The sequence below is a fragment of the Nesoenas mayeri genome, assembly GCF_963082525.1.
Source record: "Nesoenas mayeri genome assembly, chromosome: 10".
NCBI classification, from domain to species: Eukaryota; Metazoa; Chordata; class Aves; order Columbiformes; family Columbidae; genus Nesoenas; species Nesoenas mayeri.
The window spans coordinates 19,935,908-19,952,802 of record NC_137560.1 but is presented as its reverse complement, the minus strand read 5'-3'; the positions used below and the strand labels follow the sequence as shown (position 1 = coordinate 19,952,802).

Here is a 16,895-nt window from a genome sequence, read left to right as displayed (position 1 = left end):
GATTCACTCAGGAAGGATCAGTGAAGATTTGAGGTCTGCCTTGCTCCGGTTGCCATAATCTAGCTCACTTCATACCATCCCAGTGGGAGCGAGGCTGCTTTTGGTTGTTCAGAATGGTGGTGGAAGTCCTATACCCAGAAGGTCCGTGGCTTGGTGTGTCCCACAGCAGCCGACTGTAACATCAAATCTTTTTCTGTGGCTTGCGTAAAGCTTGCAATCCCTTAGGGATCCTTACTGACTGCAGTGCATCTCCCTTCCTTATCACCATGACAGCATCGCAAATAATAATTGAACTTTTATGTTTGCCGAAGCTTTGAGGTTTACCTTTGTTAACACCAGGGAGCGTCACCTCACACTGCTGGTTAGTGTGCTCCATTTCACACATCAGCGCACCTCCCCGTCCCCCAGGTTTTGTGATGATTGACTGTGCTGGAGCGTGTCGCGCTCCCACGCTCTGCGCCACAGAACCATCAGAGCTCCCCGTGCTGGGCCAGTGCTTGTCAGTCAGTGATGTAAATAATCTTTAAGTGCCAGCATAAGAGGAATCGCAGAAAAGTAACTTGCAGTGAAGAAGCAGAACTAAAGGAACCACAGCTTGTTTATGGCTAGAAACTTGTTCACTAGAATACTAAGCACCTGATATTTTAAAAAGGATATTAAAAATTGAAGAGGATGTAATAAATAGATGCAGAAATGATCTGAGGACTGGAGAAGGTGCTTCAGTTAAGGCTGAAGTTCTAAGTCTGTTTAGCTCATCACAAGGGCGATGGAAGGTTGACTTGATTAATGTGTAAGTACATTTGCAGGGAGAAAATACTAATTCTAAAGCACTCTTCAATCTTGGGGAGAAAAACTGTGCAGGAAGTAATATCTGCAGTCTGAAATCAGACTTCAAATATGGAAAAAAGAGTCTTGCATGTTATTTTTGAGGATAATCTGTTGGAACATGCTGCCAAGGGAGCGAGGAGCTGTCACCCCTAGTTGAGGTGCATCTCTGGGCAGAGATGTTGCCAGGTGCAAGCTTCGGGCTGTAAATGGGGCAACTGAACAAAACTTTCTGGTTTGTGGCATACAGAGGTCAGGCTGGATGATCAGCTGATTCCTTCTGGCATAAGCGCAAGATTGGATTGAACTGAGCAGATAAAAGCCTTTGGAAGGATGTGCTTTTCCGCCCCAGGCTGAGTGTGTCCCCCATTTCCTTCCTCTTTTGTTGCTGCGCAGGCTTCACAGTGGGACAATATGTTCTTTGTCTGACATAGTCTTAAGTGTGGCTAAGTGCACGCATGCAAGCACACGGCAAGTGTTCTATTGCTGGGGGTCAAATGTCGCTTATACCACCAACACTGACGATTAAACATGTGGCACTCTCCTTGCCTTTCCCTTGCCAGTGCTATCCCTTTTTCTTTGAGGTAGTTCTCATAGAATCATAGAATGTTATGAGTTGGAAGGGACCCACAAGGATCGTCGAGTCCAGCTCCTGGCTCTGATAAGCTGCTGAAATTCCCCACGTCTTCTCAAGATCCAGAGTGGCACACTTGAGCTTGTTGTGATGTTTTTCACCTGTATTTCTTGCAGTGCTGGGAGGTCTCTGAGCTTTTTTGTGCTACAGCTGTTACTTGGCGTTACTGCAGAAGTCTCGTGCCTGTCTGGATCAGCTGGGACAGACTCCACAGGCAGCCTGCTGGGGCCCTTGACAAGAGCCAGAGTGTTTTAGGCAAAGCGTTTGGGTTGTGCGAACGGGCTGCTGAGCTGGTTGGTGAAGCGTGCACGTGTGTGTGGGGCTGCAGAACTGGGTCAGTGCTCCGCAGGTGTTTGCTGGCTCACGTTGGTCTTCCTGAGCATGGTCTGCTCGGTGCTTTGGGGCTGCAGACAAACAGGTTCTGTGCCAGCCAGGCAGACAGCAGAGATGGCCTTTTATTTATTATTTTTGTCTTGCCAGGTCTCTTGTCCCCGAGTGCCTTTTGCAGAGGATGGGGGGATTGATTAGAGCACTCAGGGAGTCTGTCACTCTGAGGAATGGCCACAGGGTTATATGTGCTTCACCGTTCTTCTGGATAGAGAAGCCAAGAGCGTGGTGGGCACTGAACTGCAGAGCAGCCTTTTGCTGTGGGCACATCCTTACCACCAATATTTCATTTTCTACACAGAGCTGGGACCTCGTCCAACAGACACAGAACTACCTGAAGCTGCTGATCTCCATCATCAATAGCGATGGTAAGGAAAACTCCTTGCTCCCAGTGGCCTAACTGGAACAGCTGCTTTCTCTAGAAGAACAACTGATGCCACTGTGGATCAGTTCCCAGTACAGAAGAGTTGCTTTATAGAGAATTTCACTTCTCTCCCTTCAAAACAGGGTGATGGTACTAGCATCTCAGGGCTCCAGCTCCCCTCTTAGAGTGGAACTTGCTGATCCCTTGAAGACCCTCTCTTCCCAGGGGTGGAAGAATACCTGAAAGTTTTACCTAAGGTTTTACTGTTTTAAAGCTGAAGAGAACAAATCTTTGTTCCCCTCCTTCTTGATCCTTGCTCTTTATTTGCTGAACATCTGTGTTTTGTCCCCCCAGCCTGAGGTCTAATTAGGTGCCTGTTTAAAAGCCCCTTCCATCCTGTGTCATCACAGCCACCCCAGCTCTGGGGAGGGGCTGTATTGCTCCCATTCCCTCTGGGCACTGGGACTTTGTACCTGGCACTGTTGGACAGATGAAGCCATCAATAGCTCTGCCAGCAAACCCAACTGCAGACTCTCCTGCAGCTCTCGTATTGGGACACACTGCAAGTTCTCTGCAGAGCATAGGAGTTGTGCCCTGTGTGTGCCTTTGCTCAATGTGTATCAGTAGAAAGGCTGGTGGGACTTAAAAAAGTTGTGTTGGAGCGGGTTTCTATCTAATGTGGGGATAGATTGTGATAGTGGGTTGCAACTGGGTAGGTATATGTTCTGGGTAGCAAAGTGATGTTCATACCTAGTGACTTCATGTCCTGAGCAGCTGTCAGGAACAGGACGACACATCAGCTGGGGCTGCTGACAATCCAGGACACCTTGAGCAATTTGTTGGCTGGTGCATTCAAGACAAAATGTTCTGGTTTGGTGGGTGAGCTCTGCTCTTCAGCCCAGGCTGTGGGAATGGAGGGTGGCTTGTCGCTACAGATTTGCCATAAAGAAAAACCACTGCTGTTGTTACAACATCCTTTTTCTTCCTTCTCCCTCCTGCCCCCACCTGAAACAGATGACAGCGGGCTCCTGGTGCACTGTATATCTGGCTGGGATCGAACTCCTCTCTTCATCTCCTTATTGCGCCTCTCCCTATGGGCTGTGAGTACCTGACCTGCTCTGCTCCTGGGGGTGGTTGCCGGGACAGTGAGTGACTCTGTCACCAAGAAGTGATGGTGGAACCGTTAATGTTCCTTTTGGCTGTCTTGGCTTCAGAGACGGTGTGGATTGGCTTTGATGTGGAGCCCAACATGCTGCCTGCCGTCAGGTACAGTGTCCCAGACAGGCAGAGCAAGCTGGACATCCTGGATCATCACGACAGTTTTCAGTAGATGGTGAAATCCTACATCCCGGTCCCCGGGGCTGCTGCTTGAAGGCCATTCTTATTTGTTTTGCAGGATGGGCTGATCCATGTGTCCCTGGAGCCATCTGAGATCCTCTACCTGACAGTGGCCTACGACTGGTTCCTCTTTGGGTAGGCACACTAAGTTTTATTTGCCTGTAGAACCCTGCGCAGCAGGGGAGAAGCCTTCAGGGGCTCATCTTTGGTGTTTGCTTACAACCAAAGGTGGATGTTGGAGCAGCTCCCAGCAAGCTGTGACAAGAGGGACTGGGGCCTTTTTTTACCTAGAAGCTCAGGCATCCGGTTGTTCTTGACAGCTTGTGCTTTTCTGCTGATTCTGACATCTGGCATGTGACCGAGCTTCCCTTGCTCTCTTTCCAGGCACATGTTGGCTGATCGACTCAGTAAAGGAGAAGAGGTGAGTGTCTGGTCTGGAGCAGTGGCTGAGCACTGCTTCATGCTCTCGGGGTACTTGGTTACAGTAGCAGCATTCACTGCCTTCTTCTGCTAGCACCTGTGGGCTGGGTGGGCTCTAAAAAGATTGTTCAGATGATGGAAATATGAGGTAGGAGCCTTGTCCCACCAATTCCTGAGGCATGAGGTGTGGGAATGTTTTTCACTCAGCCTACAGTTTGTTTGGCGAGCGCTGGTCCTGCCAGCTCCCCACTGTCCCACTGGTGTTCAAGCCCGTGGTGAAAGGGTGGACTTGCTCTTCAGCTCAGCTTGGGAGCTTGAAAATAAAGCTGTTTAGCCTTGTGTGCTTGTCCCAAGTGTCAGCCCTCCCGCCTGGGCGCTGCAGCTGCATGTGGCTGGCATGTCATCGTGGGCTTGTGGGTGGCTGGTGCTGGGTCCAGTGTATCTGTGGGTGCACAGATGGGTCTGGGAGGCAGTTAAAATCAGAGGAACTGATCCTCTTCAAATCTTTCTTTTTTTTTTTTTTTAACAGAAAAAAAATGATTGCTCTTACTATAGTTGCAGTACTCTGCAATATTGTTTTTGGATAGAGATCAAGAGGTGGGGAGTCTGTCTAACCCTGTTGCTCATCCCTGCTCCTCAGACTCTCACCTCGCCTGCCTCTGAACAACAGAGCCAGGACCCTGGCCCATTTCCCACCTTTTGGGGGTCCAGGACCCCTGTATCAATATAATTCCTCAGCTCTGTGCAAATGTGGGGGTGCCAGTGGCACAGCGGGCTGAATGCTGCAGGGCACGAGCTCGGGACCACAGATGCTACAGGTACCACATGCTTCCAGATGTGCTACAGCTGTGGTGCTGAGGTGGAACATGCAGCTCTAACCTGCCAGTCCTGCTGGTTTTGCGGCTTACCTGGGTGTACTCCGCTGCAGGCCATTTCTTTTCCACTCTGCACTCATGGCATAAGTACCTGCCGTGTGCTTGTGGCATGTGTGCAAGGCGTTGATAAGCAGACTTGTTGTACACCTTCCTTGCTGGGCCTCCCTGTGGCAGGGAGCAGAGGGCTGGTCTGACGTGTAAGAGAAGGCCCAGGACGGGATGGTGGCAGCCCGTGGCATGTTGGAGGCTGGTAGCTGCAGATTCCTCGCTATCTCCTTCCTGCCAGCACATCCCCACCAAGATAAGAGGCTGCATGGGGCCTCGGGTTCATTCCTGAACCGCTCTTCTCTCTCCCTTTGCTCAGATTTTCTTTTTCTGCTTCAATTTTCTGAAGCACATCACCTCTGAGGAGTTCTCTGCTGTGAAGTCGCAGAGGTAAGGAGCCTGTGCCTGCTGCTGCATGGGCTGCAGAGCCAGGGAGCTTGTTAGTGCTGTTCCTTTGGGGAGATGGAAGCCCTGGCGTCCTGGCCCAGTTTTCTTTAATTTATTCTGCACTCTGAAGGCTGCAAAATGGGGCCGAGGCTTGTGAGGTGCCACGTTGTGCTCTGAAAAACTGTCCAGGCTGAAATGTGCTCTCTGCTTAATGACTGTCCGTGGCTGCTTTAGCACAGACGGACCCAGAAGCTGCGCAGCAAGATCCGTCAGGCGCTGCTGAGGGGAGCGGGGTGGCTGGTTTTTAACAGACAGTGAAACATTAACCCCTTTCTATTTCAGGAGGGGTAGAAGGAAACAAAGCCCAGTCTGCAGGCTCTGAATAAGCACGTGGCTGCCCACAGCCTGTTGCCACGCTCCCAAAACACTGGGTGTATGGGCTGGGACTATAAAGAGAGTCAGAGGCAGCACACCAGTCCCATCCCCTCTGCCCTGCACGGTTAACCCCACATTGTTCTGATCCGTGTGTGCCAGAGATGTGGCTGTGCCACCCTCCACGCAGCTCTGAAGTGCAGCTGAGGTAACTTTGTCTTTCCTTCCCCAGAAGGAAGAGTTTGCCACCTGGCTTCACCCTGGAAGAGATCTGCATGCTCAGTGAGTGCTGCTGCCGAGTGTTGGCACCCCTGGGTGCTGGGGATGGTTGATTGCGTGGGGGTCTTGGGTTCCCAGCGTCAAGGTGACCACAAATGGGTGTGCGGCCCCAGGGCAATGGGAAGCATTCTACTTAATGGGAGAGAAAGTGTGCAAGACCAAGCTGGTCTTCAGGTTGCTCTGTTTTCTTTTCTCTAGAGCAGCGAGACAGAGGCAGCACCACGAGTCTGAGCAGTGACTTTTCCCTGGGGATGGAAAGTTCTCCTGGAGCAGCCGGGAGCTTCACCTATGAAGCAGTGGAGCTGATGCCAGCAGGAGCACAGGCTCAGGCAGCATGGTGAGGAGATTACCACTCGGTGGGCTGCAGAACAAAACGGGCAGGCTCTGAGGACAGTAGAAAAAGATACCTCTGAAGTCCCTCACCCTCCAGGTCTGCTCACTGTGCCGCAGGTTCCTTATGGTGGAGGGAGGAATTTGGCTGTCAGAGGCTTTTCTTAGGCTAAGTAACCTCCACACCAAGAATCAGAGCACCTGGTGTTAATGACCATGTCAGGCTTCTGTGGCGATGCTCCTGAAGTTTGTCCCCTGATGACAGTGAAGCAGCTTTGTTTCATTTTCACCATCTTCACTGCTAAACTTCATCCAGAAAGGATTTCATTACTTTTAAAAGATGGTTCCAAACTACCAGAAAAATTGCGTTTGGCAGCAGCCTCCCTGGGGAAAAGTAGAGACAGAGTTTAGCTGCCCTAAAATGAACCTTTAATCAGTTTATGGAAGAGATTGTACAGGGGAGTGTCTGCAGTTAGCGGAAGATGGGCTGGGGGGCTGAGAATCCCCTCTAAACTTCAGCCCCTCTAACAGCACAAGGGGTGTCAGCTGAGAGCTGGTTGCTGCTTAGGGACACTTCTGGGGGAAAAGATTAAATTCTCAGTGCTCCCTATTGACAGAGGGTGACAAAGGGCTCAGCTGGGGACGTAGGTGGCTGTCAGGAAGCGGGGACTGGGAGGGTGTCTGGTGACTCTGCTGCTCCGGGACCGGCGTCATGCTTTGCTTGTGGAGTTTCTGGTGCTGTTTGGGGATTTCAGAACCTTTCTGTAGGGCTGCCCCTCTTAGTTTAATTTTTGTCTCCTCTCCCTCAGCACATGTGAAGATGCTATTTTATATTGCAATTATTTTAAATTAAATCTGGGTTGTGCTGGAGGCTGTTGGAAGTCCTCGGGGACTCAGCCTGCAGCCATGCTGGTGGCAGAAGCCTTTCTAAAGCACGTTGTGATTCAGTTTATAGAATGCTGAAGAGGGGAAGAGAGACTCTTCCTGCAGAACCACAAAATGAAGATGGAGAGCCCCAAACTGTGTTTGCCGAGTGAGCAGTACAGAGTCCTCTTTAATGCACAGAGCCTGCCTATCCACAGCAAAGTGACTGCAGCAAGTAGAGAAAAACTTTCCACTTGCCTGGCTGCAGGGTAGTAAAATAGAAGTATTTACATTGCTCTGAATGCTCAGGACGTACTGACTGGATCCTGCAGCACAGAACCTACGTGCGATTTTCACAAGCTGTGGGGTGGTCGAGCACACTGGAAGAGATCTGCTGCACTTGTGTGTGTCAGGGCTTGATTTTTGTGACATGTTTTCCAACTCCTGTTTGCTTTCACTCCTGTTGGAGACAGCAGGCTGCACTGGGGTGAGCTGCTGCTGCCACAGTGATGGTTCTGGCCCACGCCGTGGGTGTGAGCCTGGGGAAGGGAAAGCTGTGAGCTTTGCTGTGAGCGCTTAGCGAGGGAACAGGGCATGGATGTCTTGCCACAGGCTGTTGTGGCTATATAGTCTGGAGAACAGGTGCGGCTTGCTACAACAAGTCCAGTTCTGGGCTCCCCAGTTTAAGAAGGACAAGGAATTACTGGAGAGAGTCCAGCAGAGAGCTACAAAGATGATGAGAGGCCTGGACCATCTTTGTTATGAGGAGAGACTGAGAGAGCTGAGGCTGTTTAGCCTGGAGAAGAGAAGCTGAGAGGGGATCTGATCAATGTTCATAAATATCTCCTGGGTGGGTGTCAAGAGGATGGACCAGACTCTTCAGTGGTGCCCAACGACAGGGTGAGGGGCAATGGGCACAGGCTGAAACGCAGGAGGTTCTGTCTGAATATAAGGAGAAACTTCTTTACTTTGAGGTGCCAGAGCCTGGAACAGGCTGCCCAGAGTGGGTGTGGAGTCTCCTTCTCTGGAGACATTCAAACTCACCTGGATGTGACCCTATGTGATCTGCTCTGGTGACCCCGCATTAGCAGGTGGGTTGGACTGGGTGATCTCCTGAAATCCTTTCAACTCCAGCCAGTCTGTGAGTCTTTGAAGTATAGAGATTGCCAATGAGCTGGGCTGTGCTTAGTGTGAGAGGGAGAGGAGAGGATGTGCTTCACTGTGTTGTCCTGAAAACTGGTGGCCTCGAGGTCTCCTCACAACAAATGTGGGCATTTGTTTTATAACTGCACAAGCCTGTGCTTGAAGATGCTGGCAGCTCGGATAGCATGAGGTGAATAACGCCTGAGAGCGGCTGTGGTGTGATGTTTGAGGGTGGGCGCACTTCAAGAAGTGAAGAGAGGATATTGTGCTTCCCACTGCACAACGAGCCTGTCTTTAGCTGCACTTGCTGACAGTGCTCGCGATCTCAGTCAAAGCTGAGGTGCCCTCCTAGATTACAGGAAGAACAGCATCTTTTCTCCTTGAGTTTATTTGCTTTAGTCTTTTCCTTTTTACTTGTGACCCTAGGGATGTCTTTGTCTAATTCCCTGTGGTTTTGGAAAGGGAAAAATTCTTGGGACTCATGTAGAAATAAAGAAGTGATGTAAGAAAGAAACTGTCCTGAACGTGAAGCAGCAGTAATGTGAATTAATCCCAAATACTTGTGCCTGTTTGGCATGTGGCTGGATGGTACTGTGAACTTAAGGCCTGATGCAGTAATGGACGGTGAATCGTGCCCAATTCTGGATGTGTGGGCTAGAAAAGACACATCACAGCAGACAGGGAGAGGGTTGAAATGCACCTACATCTGGAGCGATTGTCAGCTCTGAGCACACGGTCAGAACTGTGGTCAGTGGTGTCTGAATGGAATTGCTAAAAGGGAAAATAACACCAGTGGTGTGTCCCTTTCACCCTCTTCGGTGTGCACACATGCCCACCTGGGCTGAGCACTGCAGCTGGTACACTTTGTAGAGCTTAGAGCAGATTGAAATGGTCTTTCCCTGCTGGGAGGCCCCTTGCTTGAGGCATTTTGTACAGCCAGACTAAACAAAGCGGTCGCTGTATGTGTGTGGGCTGATGCATTCTCCTGTCTGATTTCTAGGTCACGTGAATGGGGATCTATAAAAGAATGGGCTAAGATGGGTTGAGCTCAGCGTACCCCCATCACTGAACTCATGGCTCCTTGGGTGGGAGGAGGGCAGGTTCACTGGGAACAAGAGCTTGTAGCTGCTGGGGTAAAATCCACCCTGTTGTGGAAGGGCTTCCTAGTTGCAGTATGCAGGGAAAGCCAGCTTTCTCACCCAAATCCTCCATCCTGCAGGAGGAAGAGCTGCGCATCGTCACCGCAAGCCATGCTCTGGAGCAGAGCGCAGCAATCAGAAGACAGGCTGCCTTCCGCAGGGGTGCTTGAAATCAAGTCCTCCAGCTCCTCCTCATCCACCCATTCTGATAACTTCCTGAGGATGGGAAGCAGCCCGCTAGAAGTGCCCGGGTCCAGGTGAGATGGGACAGAGCGGAGCATTTATCAGTAAAATGAGTGTCTGGTACGGGGAGTGCAGGGCTGCACTTGTGTGGCTCTGAGAGCCCTGGAGCCCATGGGTTTGTATCTGCAAATGGGCCTCAGGAGGCCTGTTCCTGTCTAGTCTGATGTGAAATACTGGCCATTAAACACACAAACTCCCACCTCAGCCCTTTCAGATGAGTGAGGAGCCGTGCCAGTAACAGCAAGGTGTTTGTTCTGCCTGTGCTCAGCGCATGCCTCAACTCCACGAGCTCTGGCCTCTCTGCATCTTGCATGCTTGGAGCTCACATCCCTTTATCTGTCGAGTGCATCTGCAGGGGTTGGAAATGGCTCTGTTGTGTGAGGCAGGAAACCTTTCAAACCAGCCAGACTTCGCTCTCCATCCATCCTGTCCCCCTTTCCACCTACTGATCCTTCCTGACACTGCAGAGTGGAAAAAAACTCTGGATGCTGGTAGCAAACAGAGGGAGAATCTACTGGGAGCGCTGCGCCGGCACAAAGGATTTTGCCCGGAAGGTTGTGTGTTCCCACTGGGCAACCGGGGAATGGAGACCCTGGACCTGAGCCTAATCTTTGTGCTGTGACAAAGGGTATTCTGGCACCCTCATGGAGTCTGGTGCTGCGGTAGGGCAAGGCAGAGCGGCGAGCAAGGCTGGAGAAGAAAGAACAGAGCCTGTGGAGCAAACACCATGTGTTTAGGCCGACAGGGGATAAAGAGGCTCTGAGATAAGAGGTTGCTGTTAACAGCATCAAACACTTGTGTAGTCTCTGCAGGTTTTCAGATGAGTCTTTTTCTGGTGGTTCCCTTCAGAAGTAGCCACCATCCAAATTTTAGCACTCTCTCATCACATGGAAAATAAAAGGATGAACAAGTAAAGCACTGAAAACTTGTAAGAATTTCTTACTAAGTTTCTTGATTGCAGAGAAAAATCACTGCCTGTTTTCATAAACGATGCTAACCGTTCTCCTTGGGGAAAGAGATCAATAGAATGTTTTTGAGTTGTTACTGGGGCCCACCTCTGCATTCTCTGCAAGATGAAACAAGTCTCCCAAGAAGAGAAGAAAATAGAGAAAGCAGCTTGTCTTGGGGGCCGCTTTTGTTCACGGTGGTAATGCCACAATTCCTGTGTGTGGTCTCATGTCGTTCCCAAGACTTGACAGGCTGCTCAGCGCTGGGCTGGTAGCGAGCTGGCAGCACTGCTGGGGAAGAAGCTGTTTTTAACCCTCCAGACTCTGCGAGAGCAAAGAGGAGAAACAGAGAAGACAGGAGAGCACAACGGGAAGGGGCTGAGCACACAGTCCCTGGGATTTCCATTCCAGGGGCTTAGAGTTGGTAAAACCAGCAATTGTCTTTCCTTTGGCTGTGTCTGAGTGAGTTTAGTTGTCTTGGGTGATTAGTGCCCGTTGGTGTCAGGACTTGAGGCAGCAGGCACGCGTGGTGGGGGAAAATCTTGTTCCTTCCAGGCCAGAGTCCCTGAGGATGGCACTTCTCAATGCCCAATAAATATCCCTGAGGACATGCAGTATTCTGTCATCGTAAGAGGTAAACTTCCTGTGAATTCCACTGTAAACATTTTTCTGACCTTTATAATGGCTTCTACCACAGCAAGAAGCCTTTATGACCCTTCAACACAGCAAGGTTGCACCAGTCCACTCCTAGTCCTTTGTGAACAAGGCAGTGTGAAGGGCTGGGCTAGAAAAAAGTATATGATGGGAAAATAGGGGATAAAAGGGTGGCAAACCCCTTTCATGGTCTGAAACCAAGGGAACAGGAGAAGACAATCAGTTGTGAAGCCAGAGTGGTGAAATCAGCTGCACACGAAGATGGTTGATCTGCTGCACTCGAGCTGGGTGCAGACTGTACACCTGGATGCTCCCCATCTCGGAGGTCACCCGCGTTTGCCCTGTTCTTCCATGTGCGTGCTGGAGGAAATAAGCCCAGAGACCCTGAAGGGAGTGGGTGGGATTATCAAAGCTACGGCTAAACTGAGCTTCTCTTTCAAATCACGTTTTCTGGTGTGTTTTTGCTCCTTTGCCTCCTCATCCATTGCCAGATCTGTGGGGATGTGCCCTGCCTGCCTTCATGGGGTGACATTGCTCGCAGCTCTGCTAGTCAAGGACTTGAGCAATGTGTTGCCTCATACGGCTTCTGCTTTTTGGGGCCGGAACATGGTATGTTTTCTCCAGAGAGGGGTTTTGTCACTCCACTTGGCTTTGGTCTCCCTGCTTGAACTATGTTAGTTGGAATTTGCCCGGTGAGCTCCACACAGGTAGCGGATATCACGATACATTCAGCCACCATTTTCCATCCTGAAGGAAGGGTCCCATTTTGGGTGGAGGACTGTATCTGTGATGGAAGGAAGAGGTGTACTCTGTCCCTTCGCTCCCTGAAAAATGGTGCGACTAGGATGGGAAGGCTGGAGCACAGAGACTGATCAGGATGCCAGAAATACCATTATCTCTGCAGTGCTGCTGGCAGGTTAACACCTGAGGCTCTTAAGATGAGGAAACTACTGTAGTTGACTTCCTAATCCCCTGGTCGTGCGGCCATAGCAACAAAACACTTAACCACTGCAGCAGCAGTTGGGGAAAAATGGTTGCATGTGAAATGCCAGCAGGAACCCTTCAGGTAGTTCATGTAAACAGCCCAGTCCGTGTGCTGGCAGGCAGGGAGCCACAGAGGGAATGGGAAGGTAAGCTGGCAGAGAGAGATGAGCATGGCCTGGGAGGGAACGGGGGTGTCCTGAAGGAAGGGGAGATGTTGATGCCAAGTCAGCTGGTGGGAGAAGAGCCCCGCTCGTGGCTGGGCTGTGTCAGCCGTCTGCTGCTGCCATGGCCTCACCAGCCCATCTGCTGCGTCCTGCCCTGATCCTGGTCAGGTCCTGGGTCCTGTAGGACCTGGGACCACATCCTGTGGTCCTGGGTACCTGTAAATCCCGGGACTGTTCTTGTTAGGCAAAGTAGTACAAAGGCAAATTCCTAGCAGACTTTCTAGTTTATCGCAATGTGATGAAGATCACATCTGCTGGGGGCAAACGTGTATGAAGATGCTGCATAGAGTAGGACAAGGTGCTTCTTGTTCTACAGAGAGCTCGTGAGTACAGCAGACAGAGTGCATGGAACAGAACTCCCTGTGTGTGAGTGGGTAGCAGCTTCCACACCACGTCTTGTGTTTGCGTTTGACGCTAATAGTCTCAGCATCCCATGACGCTGCAGAAAAACCCTGTATCTGTGTCAGGGATTTAGTGTGGGTGCACATAGCACTAATGTGGATTAGCAGCTGGATAATCTTTGGTTGAATGTGCTTTTGCTAAGTCAATTAAACAAAACCCAAAGTACTGTGATCTGAAGAGTCAAGATCTGCAGGAGTTAAGTCCTGGAGGATGCACTTTGGTCAGCAGCCACAGAGAACTCCTGCACTTAAAGGGCTGCAGAGGGTTCAGCTGTGGGTCTGGAAGGAGTGCAGTGAGCAGAGAGGGACGGAGAAGCTGCTGCTTTGGCTGTTTTGTTGATCGTGATGAGCCTACACGCACACCGTGTGTCTTGCCCCTTACAGCCACCTGGCTTGGAAACCATATCGGCAATGTGACAACTTGGGATAGTGACCACAGCAGGAGAGTCACAGGAATGTTTTCTGGAATTACTGCACAACTGTGCCACAAAACGGGCTTGCGGGCTCACACACGAAGTGCAGGTTGTGCTTCACAGAGGCTGTCACGGCACTGACACAGCCTGCAGGTCGCTGCCCAGGACCCAGCCAGGGCTCGTGGCGCAGCTCTCCGCCACCTTCTCCTTGCCAGCATCTCCCACGCAAAGGTGGGAAGGGCTGCCCTGTACTGCAGGTTGCACAGTCTGTCTGTGTGTACAGTACATACCTAACGCTTCCATCTGAGGCACAGAGCATATGCTGGCACATGAGCTGCTTCTAAAATATCCCAGGTGTGCAGAAGCACAGCAGGTGAGCGGGGGCAGCGCAGGGCAGGATGAGAGCCGGTCTGTTGGCACTTGGCACTCGTCTCAGTTGCGTATTAAGAAAAGGAAGGATCTCTGGCTGTTGCTCTGTCTCCGGTATTGGCTTTTCTCTGGTAGGGGAGTGTCCATGTGCTCTGAAATACTCTGTATTGTGCAGCATGTTGCATGAGAAGCACTGACCTAATTAAAAGGAACTGTTCCAGGCTGGGAGTTGCCATTTTATGGCCTGCTAGAGGTCCTTCCTTGTGTGAAGGAACAGCTTGCAGCTCATCTCTGTTTTGCCAATCTAATTTTGTTATTCTTGCACTTTTGAGGGAGTTTCTTCCCACTCGTGGACCTGAAGAGGTGGGTGTGTGAAGCTCACTTTCCTTCTCTTTCTGTCTGCCGTTAGATGTCTGTGGCAGAGACAGGGACTTGAAGACTTGCTGTACCTCATCTCCCCAAACCGCATGAGCTTTGCTGTCATCGTCCGGCTGCTTCCTCAGACCCTCCACGCTGCCCTCGCAGCCAGTCAGCCCCTGGCATGGCTGTCATGTTGCAAACGTGTTGTTCTTACAGATCTGGGGACCGGTCTTGGTGCCCAAACAGCTCCAACTTGCTCTGGAGCCCTCACAGAAGCCCATTTTGAACCTCTGCAGCAAGACTTTACAAGGAGCCTTCAGGGGTAGTAATAACAGGAAGAATTTCACCTCTAGTGTTGACTGAATTGCACTGGGATAGTCACCACGGAGATCTGGTCTTGGTGTCAAGCCAAGCTCAGCTTTTAAGCAGCTCTGTTGCCCTTGCAGTGCAAACACAAGATTTCCCATGCTGTGCCTTCCCCACTTGTCTTGCCCAGCCTTGGCCCCTGCTGTCTTTCGAGGCTGTTCGAGATTCTTTGTGGTTGTGACACCTCCTCAGGAGCCTCCCTTTAGAAGGTGTTGGGGAGGGTCTGCCACAGAGCCGCAGTTCTGCTGGCTGTGCTCAGTTATTTCCTCCATGAGAGAGAGATGACCTGGAGTCATTGCAGAGTCAATCAGTTTATTCAGCTAGTTGACAAGTCTTTATTCTGCTGCCTGGAGGTGAGACACAGAACTGGCTGCCTTGAACTCCGAGGCTCTTGTGCTATTAGGTGAGATGTAACTTGACTAATTCCCAGCTGCAGTCTGATGGGAAGCGTGGAGCAGTGTGTGGCATTTCAGCACTGGTGGACTCAGTCAAGCAATCTCTGTGGTCTGTGCTTTGGGATAATGTTCCCTGTTGTTACAGGTGGATTAAAGACGAGAGACAGGGAGCCTGGGAGCACGTGGCCCTGTTTCTCAGGGCCGTCACAGAGCCATGTCTCCTGTGCACCTGCCCTTCTCTGCTGCGTGGCCAGTGCTGGGAAGGAATTCACCTGTTTGTGTGGTTTCAGCATTGCCAAGTTTGTATGGCTGCTTGACAAGGTCAGAGACCCCAGGATGGGTTGTAAAGCCACTGAGCCAGGCTTACTGGAAGTACACGGTGCTGTCCAAGAGCCTGCCCAAGAAAGGATTCAAGAGATTACTTGATTCACCTCCAAGAAGTGGCGTAAGATCAGTCTAATCTTAGGTGACAGCCATGGAAGGTGACCAGCAGCTGGAAGCTGAGGCCATACACCCACCACAGCAAACATTCTTTTAATTCACTTTCTTTAGCACAGACTCATCTGACCAGTGTGGTTGGGGATGGTGGGCAGAGGGACGTTTTTACTGTCCCTGGTGCCTTGGATCATGTCTTGTTCCTTCATTTGCAACATGGACACTCTTCCAGGGGGACTCCTGATGCTGTGCTCTCCCTTTGCGAGAGCTGCAGAGCTCTGCTCAGTTCTCTTCACCTGGAGATCCTGCCGTAGCCCAAGCCTTCCTCTGCCACCCAGACTTAGCCTTTCCAAAACCTTGGTTGCTGCCTGGCCCCAAATCTATCTTCTGTTCAGGAACTCATTACTTTTTCTGGCAGCAATGATGTCCCTGTCTCCTTTCCCTCTGCCAAAGCGCTCTATAGACCTCTTCCCTGCTTTAGCTTGAATTCTTGTCAGTGTGTGTGACAGTCCTGTTTTTCCTGGCCGTGCCGTGCTCTCAGGGAGGTGACACCCTCCTCTTCCCTCTGTCCTGCTGCAGTGTTCCTCTGTGCTGCTCCTGTGCTTCTCCCTGGCTTCCTGCGCTGTTCCCGCGGTGCTTCCAGCATGGCGCTGTGCTCTGCGCCCAAACGCTCTGCCTGCTCTCCTTCCTCCCGCCGACTTCCTCGGCTTTACCTTCCAAAGGCAGGGAGAGGCGTAGATGTCACTGAGCAGCTGCTCCCTTTATGAATTCCTTGCATCCCAGGGAAGATTTATCCCTGTCTTATCTCTAAAAGGTCTTTCTAAGAGTATATGCTGCAGCTCGGCTTTCAGTGCCATGCCCTCCTGACTGCAGTGCTGCGTGCTCTAGGAAAAACACCTTTTGCAAGAAGAGGTTCTCCCAATACTTCACGCTTGCAGCACCTCTCTGGACCTCACTCTTCTTCAAGCAGCCAGAGAACAAGAGCTGCGCACAGCAGGTGAAGCTCTGCTCCTCTCTTGTTCTGCTGTGATGTCCCTCCAGAGCCTGAACTCTTCCCGACAGTGGTTTTACCCCAGACTGCAGCTGCAGGAGCGCCAGCACTGCGATGGGAGGCTGACGTGCAAGGAGCTCTGTGACACCTCCTTCTCTGCTTGTGCAGCCAGCTCAGGACCACATTTCAGACTTCTCCAACTTGGCCGTGTTGATCAGGCTAGTTAAATGGCAGGCGTGGGATTAGATCGAGATTACAAATAGGTTTCCCGCTGTGCATCTCCCCACACCCTCGCCTGCCATTCTTGCCGAGGTCCTTGCCGTGGGAGATCCTGTCTTCCTGGCTGTTCTCCTGGTCTCTTGGGGAGCAGCTGCAGTGCGCCACTGCTATTCTTAGCTGTGAAGACGGCATGCGAGTACCTGGCCCAGCAGAGCTGGAGCTGGTGCTCTGCTATCCACCCAGCAGATCTCAGATAAATTATCCACAAGATCTTGGTGGTGTGTAATTGAATTGAGTAGCTCTGCCACAGGCTGTGCTTCCAGCTATGTACACTCCGCCGTGCAGCGGGGCGCAGTAATTACTTGTTCCCTGGAAGCTGAGAGCTCTGGGTTTGTCTCAAGTGATTGTGTCTTCTTCTCTGAGATTTTGGAGGGACTCCTCAGATTCGCTTATCAGATTTCGTGCTTCCTCCTTCCCTGATGGAAGGAACAA

At 51.2% G+C, this 16,895-nt stretch overlaps 1 protein-coding gene across 3 annotated transcripts in view; it reads left to right on the top strand.

Moving 5' to 3' along the window:
* The window catches only part of MTMR14 (myotubularin related protein 14), a 32,272-nt gene that overhangs the window by 10,574 nt on the left and 4,803 nt on the right, over nucleotides 1-16,895 (top strand). For 2 of the 3 annotated variants that reach the window (XM_080350291.1, XM_080350289.1), the window contains exons 10-17: nucleotides 2,148-2,214; nucleotides 3,225-3,310; nucleotides 3,607-3,683; nucleotides 3,933-3,969; nucleotides 5,208-5,278; nucleotides 5,880-5,929; nucleotides 6,125-6,263; nucleotides 9,483-9,659. In XM_080350291.1, the coding sequence (XP_080206417.1) occupies nucleotides 2,148-2,214; nucleotides 3,225-3,310; nucleotides 3,607-3,683; nucleotides 3,933-3,969; nucleotides 5,208-5,278; nucleotides 5,880-5,929; nucleotides 6,125-6,263; nucleotides 9,483-9,659 (704 nt within the window). The remainder of the gene's footprint in view (nucleotides 1-2,147; nucleotides 2,215-3,224; nucleotides 3,311-3,606; nucleotides 3,684-3,932; nucleotides 3,970-5,207; nucleotides 5,279-5,879; nucleotides 5,930-6,124; nucleotides 6,264-9,482; nucleotides 9,660-16,895) is intronic. The other variant, XM_080350290.1, reaches the window with a different exon arrangement.